The following is a 12,288-nucleotide window of genomic DNA, read 5'->3' as shown; positions in this document are numbered from 1 at the left end:
CATTGCTATCTTTGAAAATTTACCAAAGTTGTTCACCATTTTGAAAAATGTATCACCAATGGCAACCACATTCCAAATATTTGAGTGACAATTGAAAACTACCTGTAAATCAGTCTGCATTTATTTGTATCAACTGCATGGTCAGTGATTCCAAATATAGGTATAAACATTGTACCTGGTGTTCTGTGTCCTATGTATTTCCAGTGTAGTCACTGTAAGCACTTATATAGTAATATTTATAGTATCTTCTTACAAAATATTTTGATTTTGTTTTTCCTTTATTTTAAAGGTCAGGCACTATATATATTTTTTATTTATTAGAAAATACCTTGTTAAATTTACCATATTGCTAATTCTTTTCTGTTCTTACTAGTTTTTCTTGTATGGAAAAGATCTAGAGGGCAGACGGGTGGCTCAGCGGTTTAGCGCCACCTTCGGCCCAGGGCCTGATCCTGGAGACCTGGGATCGAGTCCCACGTCGGGCTTCCTGCATGGAGCCTGCTTCTCCCTCTGCCTGTGTCTCTGCCCGCCACCCCCCCCCCCCACCCTGCCCCATCTATCATGAATAAATAAAATCTTTAAAAAAGAAAAAGGTCTAGAAACAAAGCAAATATAGGAGAATTAGCTGAATCAATGACAATATATTTGCACCGTGAAATATTTCACAGCAATTAAAAAGAATTAATTAGCTTTGTCTCAAAAAAATTTTTGTGTTGTTTGGTGAGAAAAATCACAACATGGTAAAGAATGTATAAAATGTCATTTTGGGGACACCTGGGTGGCTCAGCGGTTGAGCATCTTCTTTTCCCTTAGGGCATGATCCTGGAGCTCTGGTATCGAGTCCCACATCGGGCTCCCTGCGAGGAGCCTGCTTCTCCCTCTGCCTATGTCTCCGCCTTCTCTCTGTGTCTCTCATGAATAAATAAAATCTTTTTAAAAATGTCATTTTGTAAACTAGGACACGATATAAAATATTGATGTATGATTATATTAGATAAGTGAAAAACAAGGAAATATTTATTTTGGGTCATCATCATGTACTATTTTGTAGGGTTTGGGAGATCATAGGGTGATGAAGGAAAGTTTAGGCAAAGAACAATGTGGGCAAGTGTTTGCATGTTTAAGTAAACTTACATATATATGTAAATATATATATCACTAAACATTTTAAAAATAAAATTTAATAAAATCTAAGTAAATGACAAAAGGAAAATAACCTATCAAAGTGGAACAGTTTTGACTGATTAAAAAATACTGTTGGAGGGGCACCTAAGTGGCTCAGTGGTTAAGCATCTGCCTTTGGCTCAGGTCCTGATTCTGAGGTCCTGGGATCGAATTCCACATCAGGCTCCCCATGGAGACCTGCCTTTCTCTCTTTGTCTCTCATGAATAGATAAATAAAATCTTTTTTTAAAAAATTAAAAATACTGTTGGGGTTTTCACCTGAGGACGCCATGAACTGGAAGTGTGCTTTTAGGAGAAGCCCATCTCCCATCACATGCCTCAGTTAATACACTCACTGCAATTTTCTAAAACTGGCATATAAGAACATGCCCTGTGTCTTACAAAAAACCATGATGCCAGGTCACATGACAAGGGATGTGTTTGTGATCAAAGTCTCTATGTCTGTATTGCCTGAGTGTTAGGATTCAGACTTCAAACACTTCAATGGAGCTTAACCCACAGCAATTCTTACTCAGTGAAGGAGGTTTATGGAAGTTCAGCCTTTCAAAAAAAAAAAAGAAAGAAAGAAAGAAAAGCACAAATACAGAAGCATATTTAAAAAAAATGTGAAGTCTCTAAGGTTAGAGATTTCCTCTAAGAAAACAAAATTTCCTCTAAGAACCATAACTATTTTTCTTCTTGTTGAATGTTTTCAAATGTAATCATGTTAGCCCATTTATGATCTTGTTTTTACTACTTATCTAAAATGCGACAATTTAGAGGGAGATACGTAAATTTTATTGCAATTTACATATTTTGAGGCAATTTTTATTGAAATTAGAAAAGTTTAAATTCTCAAATCATAGTTTTCTGAGAAAAACCAACAAATAAATATTAAAATACAGAAATTCATTCTAAGAAGGAAAACTTCTCTATTTTCTAGGGCCTAATACCTTATCAGCAGGAAAGGTTAAAGATCACATTAAAAAAATAAGGGGTTTCCTCTCCAGAAGAAGAAGGTACAAGTTGGGCACCTGCTGGTTACTTTTTCTTTCCTTTCTTTTTTTTCTGTGTGTCAGGAGCCAGCGTCTTCTTTTCTGGCTCCACTGAACTTGCTGCTTCCTCTGCAGCTAAGGCTTCCAATCTTAGGCGCTCAGCTTCCAGCAACTTGTTTCTATACTCTTCCCGGATATCGAAGATCTTCTGCCGGGCTTCATCTAAGGAGTCCTATTCCAAAACAAAATCCCAAGCAATTAAAGGCTCATGGTTCCAGAAAAAAATTGGGGAAAAAAAAAGCAATCAGTCTTTTTATCCCTTCCTTATGCCAATAGATTCTGGCAGCAAATTACTGAAAAGAGTCAAAAATTAGGTTATAGTCTCAAATGTTTATCAATATATGAAACATGAGCTAACAACAAAGGGTACATGAAAATTTTTTTAAAGATTTATTTATTTATTTATTTATTTATGATAGACACACACACACACACACCCACACACACACAGAGGCAGAGACACAGGAGGAAGGAGAAGCAGGCTCCATGCCAGAAGCCGGATGCGGAACTCGATCCCAGGACTCCAGGATCACGCCCTGGGCCAAAGGCAGGCGCCAAACCACCGAGCCACCAAGGGATCCCGGTACATGAAATTTTAACAAAATAGTGAATAAAAGCATAAGTAGGAGAAAGACAGAGAAAGATGAATATAATCTCAATAAAACATGCTGATCAGTGCATCTCTCATGAGTGCATTTTTCAGTTGTGTTCAGTAACTTACTAGTTCCCCACATTGTTCTAGACTTGATGAAATGTGCCTGACCTGTACTTGAAGAACTTTAAAACACTATCACCCAGTTCACTGGTTATCTTTGTTGTTGTAAGTTCGGTTTTCATTCAAGGACACCATGCTAAATCTGCGATCACATCTTGGTCCTATTCTTATCACCCCTACCCTCTCCTCCTGGATCAACTGATTCACTAGGTTTTCTGGACATCATATACCATTGACTTTTCTTCTACCTTCATAGCTGCTCCCTGTCAGTTGCCTTTGCTAATTTTTCCTCTTCTCTTTCATCTCTTACTGAGGAAGTGGCCACATCTTAGATCTTAGAACTCTTTCCTTGGTGATTTTATCTAACCCTATGGCTTTAAATTCCATTTCTAGACTGATGGGTCCCCCAATTTTTTGATCTTGAGCCCAGTTCTCTCTCCCAGATTCCAGAACCACATATCTAACTTCTATTCAATACTTCCACATAACTGTAATAGATATGTAAGAATGCTTTTTTGGATACGATAGATATTTCCAAAAATGTCCCAAATTGAAATCTTTATCTTTCCTTTCGAGCCATCAGATTTGATGGCAACTCAGCCCTACCAGTTGTTTAGCTAAAAACCTTAGAGCATTTCTTGACTCTTTTACTTTCTTTTATACCAACAATCCATCAGGAAATTCTGATTCTACTTGCAAAGTGCATATAAGCTACAGTTAAATATAGTTTATATTTTCAAAAAGAAAGGTAATTTTTAAAACTTAATGTTAGTTCCAGGCAACATTCTAAAAATGTTCACAAATAAAGCAATAATATAACTAAGGGCCAATGTAGCTTTACGAAGAGGCTTTGGCTTTCTCATTTCATTTGCATTTCTGATAGTATGGGCATAATTATGGTTCAACCTGTTGATTGTTTCTTGTTTCAAAAATGATATAATTTTTTAAAAAAGTATTAGTTAATTGATGCTAGCTAGAAGAGAGGCTTCTAGAAATGACTGTTGTGTCTTCATTGGAATTCTTCAAGAAATTTTCTGTGGTTTTGCAACTGCATGATTTTGGTAGAGCTTGTGGAAGAGCTGAATGTCAGAATCAGACTCTTCTCAAAATTTCTGGCAAAAGGAAAGTACCACAATAAAATTGACTTTACTAAATCAATTGTACAAAATGATAATAGTGCCATTTTAAAAAAAGAGAGAAAGTCTTCTAATGATTTAGTGTAATGTAAGTTTAATATATGTCAGTAATCTCTTGAGGATTGGTATGTTTTTCTCCCATCTGATAAGAAATGTGGTACTGATAATGTTTCTATTAAGGTAGTTTCAACCAAAACTAGAGTTTTTGTACCTCACACAGAATGAAATCTGAATTAAAAACCATCCCAGTTAGGGGCACCTGGGTGGCTCAGTGGTTAAGCATCTGTCTTTGGGTCAGGGTATGATCCCGGGGTCCTGGGATCAAGTCCCTGCAGGCAGCCTGCTTCTCCCTCTGCCTATTTCTCTGCCTCTCTCTCTGTGTCTATCATAAGTAAATAAATAAAATCTTAAAAAAAAAAACCCAGTTAATATTTCTTCCCTATTGCCTTCCCATCTACTGCGTTTACTTGTCCATTAAACACAGAAAAAACATGAATGGAAATAACAAAATTTCCTTTTGTCTTATGATACTATAACTTAAACTATTTTCTATATGATAAATTGAATCTGCATAATTTTAATATTCATTATTTTTGGTTCACTGATTCATTTTTGAAACAAACTTTTGTGAAATAGACATCCCTTCCAGGTTTGGGGTATATAACACTGAATCAAAACAAAGTTCCTATTCATATTTTATCTAAATTCTACAGAAGAGAGATTAAAAATGTGTGCATATTATATATTTATATATAATTATATATGTTTATATATTGTAGAATGTATTTTTATATGATCAATAAATATTTATAAATAATAGGTATAAAATAAAATATACTTTTCCATGTTAAACCAGTAAATGAATACACATACATGATAATTGCTTTAAAGAAAATATAAAACCAGGCATGGGTATACAAATACTGAAGGATGCTAACTGTAAAAGGGAAGCTAGAGAAGATCTCTCTAATAAAGTGACAATGCATGGAAGATCTCAAAAAGTGAAGCTATAAACCATTTGACTCTTTAGAGGAAAGAATATTCCAGAAAGAGGTAGGAGCAAGTCAAAGACCTCAGAGGTGGGAACATGTCAGACTATTTAGTGGAAAGGTGAGTTTGCAAAAAAACAAAGGAAGCAAAGCAGACAGAGTTACAGGGGAAAAGGTCAGAGAGGCAAGTGGGCACTAGATTATATAGAGCTCTAGACACCGTAGTAAAGACTTTTTTTCTCTTAGTGAAATATGAAGCCATTACAGGAGTGAAACAATTCCATTCTCCATTTTAGAGATGTACTGTGATCACCATTAGTGCAATTCACAAAATATTTGCAATTATCCTCCAAGCACAAAGTAGCACTGCACTCCATATTAGTCTGCTAGGGCTTATGTAACAAAGTGCCACATCTGGGTGGCTTAAGGAACCAAAATTTATTGTTTCAGAGTTATTGATGCTACAAATTTGAAATCAAGGCATCAGCAAGGTCAATTCCTTCACTGAAGTTGTATGTCACCATTTGACTAGCTTTGACCCATGAAATGTGACTATTAAGTGTAAATGAGATGAAAAGGACCCTCTCCTGGACTTTATTGGATGTTCCAGTGAAGTATAAATACGCTCTTATTGTTTTAATCCAGGGCCTGGTAAATTAAGGCATGTCAAAAAATATGGCTCATGCTTATTTTTCTAAATAAAGTTTTATTGATACACACATAGGCATTATCTTTGAATTTGTGTTAACAGCAGCAGAATTGAGTAGATACAACATATGGCCTGCAAAGACAAAAATATTTACTACCTGGCCCTTTACAGGAAACAAGTTTGCTAACCTCTGTCTTCAGCCACTGAGACACTGGGGCTGTTTGTCATCACAGGATAAAATGGTTTGTCCTGATGGTCACAATCATTTTGGCTTTAAGCAGAGACTCCATTGTAGAAGAGCAAGATGGAAGCAGTGAAATCAGTCAGGAGACTGTAATACTCTGAGTAGAAAACACGATTTGGACTAGGGTGGTAGGATTAGATAGAATGAAAAGTGATTGAATTATAGATATATTTTCAAGTTGATACTACCAAGTGTTGATAATGGATTAGATGAAGGAGGTGAGAGAAGTCAAAGATGTCTCCAAAGTCTGTGCTTTGAGCAGCTGAAAGACTTCAAACTGCCCTTTCTGGGTGGGGAATATTGGTGCAGGTGAAATGTTTGGGCTGACATGAGAAAGAGGGCAAGAATGATAGAATCTAGATTTGGAGAGGTTTGGTTTAAGGTGCCTATTGGACAAGCAAGAGGAGGAGTCAACTAAGCATATTCCTCAGGTCAGCCAATACTAAAATGACATGGAGAACCTAATGTCACTAAGGCTGATACATTTAGGAAGTCCTGTAGCCATCAGTGTCTTTGGGAGTCTGTGTGTGTGTGGTGGGAATGAGGGATGAAAATAAATCTTCATCCTCTATAGTGGAAGTCAACCATATATTTATTGAATGTCCCCATTGCAAGTATGATACTTCCATTTTTTACTTTTTCACTACAGAAACCCACCCTCCCAACCTATTTTTTGTTGTTGTTGTTGGAATTTGCCTAGATAAAGCACTTTTAGTCTTCTGCTAGGGTGGAGAAGGGACAGTCACCTGATTATAAAAAGTTGAGGTAGTGACGTACAATTCAAACTGCTTCTTACATAGCTTCAAGCCAAGCAAACCCAACAGCCCTGTCTTCCTCCCACTTCCCCTTCACTTTTCATAGGGCTGATACTACCAACTTCAGAGACTTTCAGGGATTCTGTGGAGCAAATTGGGTTGATTCTTAAAGAGTTTTTCTGCTACAAGCTCAGAATTTAGCTGCCTCAAGTCTGTTAATACAATCTTCACCCAGCTCTCTTCCAACTTCATATATTTTATTGTTGTCTTCTCTCTCCATCTTATTTTTGTGGATAGATCCCCAATACTACAATTTTGAGGGGTTTAAGGAAGTAAGTGGAAGTAGATGTGTTTCACCAATCCTCCATCTTTTCTGAAGAGCTGGGAACTAAATGCTCTCAAGACTTCTTTCCAGGCCCTATATGATTCTACAATATCACTTTAACAAGAATGTGCCAACTGTAATCTATGTGTATGTTGAGACTCACCCGCATCTCCCCATACATCTCCAGGACTTTATCCTTTACTTTAAACTGTTCTTCTTGGTCAATGTCTCGAATGCTGAGGACTCTAGTCCTGTACTGGCGGAACTGATGAACCTCCTCTGCCTTTTGCATTGCCTGCTGCTGGTTCAGTTCCTCTGTTTGTAGCACAGGGTCTTTGGTTACTGTTCTTCTATAAAAACATCCAAAGAGATGCATAAACCATTTTGGAATGCTAGGATGAACTTTACTTTAAAATTCAAAAATTAAAATCATATGAACAGTGTGGTGGACTGAATCCAATAGAATATTAGGAATAGAAAGGATAAACTATTAATTTTTGATGGATTACACAGCACTTCTTGAGTCACTAATATTTTAGGAAAGAATTCTAGGCAAATGCCAATAAAATCAAATGTACCATGTGATGAGGTATTCATGGAATTGGTGTTGGAAACTACAAGAATATTTGGAGGTTTTCTTTATTTAATTTATGCAGCTAAATAATGTTGAAAATATTTGCAAACTTATAAATATGCTTGAGTAACTATCTCCCTCTATTAATCCTATTGTCTGATTTCAATAAAATTGAACCTACTTAAATATCAGCAGGAAGGGATCCCTGGGTGGCGCAGCGGTTTGGCGCCTGCCTTTGGCCCAGGGCGCGATCCTGGAGACCCGGGATCGAATCCCACATCAGGCTCCCGGCGCATGGAGCCTGCTTCTCCCTCTGCCTGTGTCTCTGCCTCTCTCTCTTTCTCTCTGTATGACTATCATAAATAAATAAAATTTAAAAAAAAAAAAAATATATCAGCAGGAATACTGGGAATTTTCAGTACTCAACTCACCTTAATCAGCTTACAAATTAAATCTTTACATAAAATATTCAAATGTTTTTATAGTTGACCTAATAAAACATTTGCTAAATTTGAGATGTAAACTCATGTACTTCTAAAAATTTGAATACATTGATGTATATTAAGCTTTAAATGCTTAATTTAAAGTTGCTCAAATTTTCAGTTGTTTAGTATCTGCTTACTAATGTATCCAAAATTCTATGAACACAGATGTCTGAATTAATTATGTTTATTAGAACTTACCGTATATACTGAGTTAAGTCTACACACTCCAGCGCTTTTCTAATAAGTTGTGGAGACATTTCCAAAATTGTTGGGGTTCGTGAAGGAGGCCCTGTTAAAAAAAAGTCCTAGACTTTCAAAAAAGAATCAACACTTACTACATGACTGTTATATCTTATTTTAATTAAAAAAATATCTTCTGTTAAAAAAAAGCAACCAATGATTGGACTTATCTAATTTAATATGATTTTAATGTGGCTCAATGTAACTTTATTAAAATATAATTATATTTCATATCTCTCTTCTAGCTGGTGTTACTATACTTACAGTTACATGAAGGAGATGGAAAAATGAATATATTCTATAAGAAGAGTAACAGAATCTTATCATGAAGCTAGTTAAATGAAGAGGGAGACAAGAACTAAAAGTCATACTGTATTTCATCATAAACTAAATAACCCAATATTTAAAATGCTTAGTCTAGGGTTAAAAGCCGTCATAAGAATTATGAGAATAGGATATAAAAATATTTGAGACATATCAGTCTACTTTAAGAAATTTGTAGATATGTGGAGTAGGTAACATATATCAGGCAAACACTGAAAATCAATTTAGCAGGAGATTTCTACTCTGTAGACTCGTATGAACCCATGAGTACAAACTTAAAAAGAGACTTTAGAGTCTAAAATATTAACCATTCAGGTTTTCCAGGACATTTATTTTCCTTTTAAAAATGTTATTGGAGTATAATTTACATGTCATAAAATTCACCCATTTTAAAAGTGTAATTCAATGCTTTTTTAAAAGATTGTATGTATGTATGTATGTATGTATTTATTTATTTTAAAGATTTTATTTATTTATTCATGAGAAACACACAGAGAGAGGCGGAGACACAGGCAGAGGGAGAAGCAGGGTCCTCACAGGGAGCCCAGAGCAGGACTCCATCCTGGATCCCGGGATCACGCCCTGGGCCAAAGGCAGACGCTCAACCCCTGAGCCACCCAGGGAGCCCATAATTCAATGCTTTTTAATACGTTTACAGAGTTGTGTGACCATCTCAACTCAGCCCCATGATAAAAACATAAATTCGATCATATTCTTCATTTTATAACATAAAACATTCTTGAAGAATTGACATTCTACAATATGTCGTTTAGAAAGCAGTAGCCAATAACTTCTTTTTTCATTGTGATTATTATGGGATCTTAGATTTCTAAAGTTCATTTACTTTTCTTATGAACATACCTACTTATACTGCTATCTTTTTGGCATTTCAAACATGAATTGTTTCTATAAGACATAACTGTGCTTACTTTGACTGGAAAGAAAATACTAGTTAATTAGATGTTTGTTACAAACTATAGAAATGATCCCTGAAAGTATAATCTTGTGTTTTCTTACCTCTTACCAAATAACATATATTTAAACAGAAAAGGGTGTGGGAAAGGGGCCAAGAAGGTTCATCTCGATGTTCTGCAAAACTCTGTTGTGTCAGAATATGGTGAAAGTGTGTTATGACAGCCTTGAACCTCTAGAACAGTGCAGCCCAAAGTGTGTGCGTGTGGATGCATGTGTTTCTCTGTGTGTGTGTGTGTGTGTGTGTGTGTGTGTGTGTGTGTGTATACCATCCTCTGTCTGCAAACTGGCCCTCTATGGGATAAATTCTGAAAGTGAGAATATGCATTTAGAAATATCTTTTGTTTTTAAAGATTGTATTTAGTTATTTGACAGAGAGAGCAAGAAAACACAAGCAGGAGAATAGCAGAGGGAGAAGCAGACTCCCCACTGAGCGGGGATCCCAGAGGAGGACTCCATCCCAGGACCCTGAGATCATGACCTGAGCTGAAGGCAGATGCTTAATCAACTGTGAAAAATGAGGAGCAGAAAAGCTGACATGAAAGCGGTGCCTGCCAACTCTGGTCTGGGGCTCTATGCAAAAAATGAAATCTGCAGCATGACTCACTACCCAAGGCTGGAGTGAAGAATCCTGATTACATCCCATTTTTACAACTTAAAAGTTTACCTTGTTAGTATATAAATAAACAGTTCTACTTCTGAATGTAATTATATTTTCATTTCACAGGTCTTTAACCAAGTGTGGGGGAAAGTTTGCATTCCATTAGAGATCACAATATATGGATTCCAAAGAACTAGGGTTTGAATCCTGCTTTACTCTGCACTGTTTCAGCCTCCCTCCCTCACATGATGCATCTATGTCACTTCAATTTTGAAGCAGAAATAGTAGTATATGCTTTGGCTAGTTCATAGAGGCTCCAGTGAGATAATATATGCAAAGCCACTCTACATAATAAATATTAATATAGAGTGATAGATGCTATTCTTTTTTTTTGATAGATGCTATTCTAATTAAGTTTTAGTGTCACGTCATTTATGTCATTATTTATTAAATGAGTGCTTACTTTCAAAATATTGGATCAAAAAATAGAATCTCTTGTTACTATAAGTAAAAGCTCTTTGAATTTCTGAATTTTCTTCTGCCCTGTGGAAATCCTTCAAGGACCTGTTTTAACCACAAACAGCTTTTAATTTAAAAATTCTCAGACTGGTTGAGCAATTTTGAGAAGAGAACCATTGCTATTGTTTCTAATGATGCAGCCTTCCAAAATATCTTTCTTTCCTGCCTGGGTTCTGAACAAGTAGAGAAATAAAGAGTAAGATTTTTGCCACTGATATAGGTATAATTGGAGAATGCAGTTCCATGTGAGAGGCAAACGGGCCATGGTCACAAAACTTAACAGCTGGATAGCTGACCCCTGCTGCCCTGTCACTACCATAGGTAGTGCTTCTAACTCAGGGATGAGCAAGGGACTCAGGATCCCCTATGGGCAGCCCAGTTTATTGTTTCAACCATATAGGGCATTTAATCCCTTAGCAACAGAGAATCCAGGAACTGCTTAGGGGAAATCCTTCCTCATAGAGCCCAGGATGAAAAGATATTTCTCTGTAAAACCTTCTATTAAGGATTTAGGTTCATTTTAGCAAACAAATACGAATCCCCATTATACAGAAATGAACCAAATCAGCATGCATTGTGCACCATTGAAAACTCTCCTCCAAAATTGTAGAATCCAAATATTATAGATTTGTTATAAAAAGGTAAAAGGAAAATATATCATGTAGCATATTGTAGATAAAATAGAAAGGATCTGTGTTTGGTGACAAGGGCATGTGCGGTCACTGCAATTTTATTTTTAGTATTTTTTTAAAGATTTTATTTATTTATTCATGAGAGACACACAGAGAGAGGCAGAGACACAGGCAGAGGGAGAAGCAGACTCCCCATGGGGAGCCTGATGTGGGACTCGATCCCAGGACCCCGGGATTCAGGCCCTGAGCTCAACCGCTGAGCCACCCAGGCGTCCCATATTTTCTAGTATTTGTAGACACAGAAAAATGTACAAAAATACACCTGCTACATTTTTGGGGGGTCCACGTCTATCTTTAAGGTAATGAGGTCCTTGAGCAAATGATCAACTCTGATAAGCAAAATGAAACCCTATGATTCCAAAATACATATTTTTCTGTTTTATAACCCTAGTCATCACGTTAGTGTCTTTTCCAGAATTTTTACTTCCGAGTACATATTTGTCTAACAAATGAGAATAATACTTACTGATATTTTCTTTTCGTGTACTCTGTTCCTCCTTCCCTGCTGGGGACGTTCCTCCACTTTCACTGCTCACCAATTTTGATAGATCCTTCAAGCCCTTGCTCATTTGACATTTCTTCCACAGCATACTCCCCGATAGTATGACATCTTTGCTCTCAGAGCCAATGGAACCCTTTGTGTCTGACTCTTTTATGGCATTCGGAGATATTTCAACTACAACATGACATGTGCATTACTAAAGAAAATTTGCACTCTATAAAAATCATATGCAAAAAAGTAACAGGGCTTGTGGGAGCCAGTTATGTGCAGACTTGAAAGCTTTGCCACCTCTAACCAGAGTACTAGCAAAAACAATCATTAGTAGCCTCTGAAAACACCATGGATGG

General features: G+C 36.5%; 1 protein-coding gene and 1 pseudogene across 1 annotated transcript in view; both read right to left on the bottom strand.

Annotated features, from left to right (window-relative positions):
• Window positions 1-2,114: 2,114 nt before the first annotated feature.
• Window positions 2,115-12,288, bottom strand: part of ADGB (androglobin) — a 165,745-nt gene continuing 155,571 nt past the window's right edge. Inside the window, 4 exon segments of the mRNA XM_041745067.1 lie at window positions 2,115-2,391; window positions 7,196-7,382; window positions 8,290-8,401; window positions 11,906-12,115. Coding sequence (XP_041601001.1) covers window positions 2,206-2,391; window positions 7,196-7,382; window positions 8,290-8,401; window positions 11,906-12,115 — 695 coding nt within the window. The 3' untranslated portion in view covers window positions 2,115-2,205.
• LOC121486038 lies at window positions 9,583-9,660 on the bottom strand (annotated as a pseudogene).

Source organism: Vulpes lagopus, chromosome 2, assembly GCF_018345385.1.
Source record: "Vulpes lagopus strain Blue_001 chromosome 2, ASM1834538v1, whole genome shotgun sequence".
In the NCBI taxonomy this organism is placed as follows: domain Eukaryota; kingdom Metazoa; phylum Chordata; class Mammalia; order Carnivora; family Canidae; genus Vulpes; species Vulpes lagopus.
Note: the sequence above shows the minus strand (reverse complement) of the source record. Positions and strands in the feature narration are given on the sequence as shown.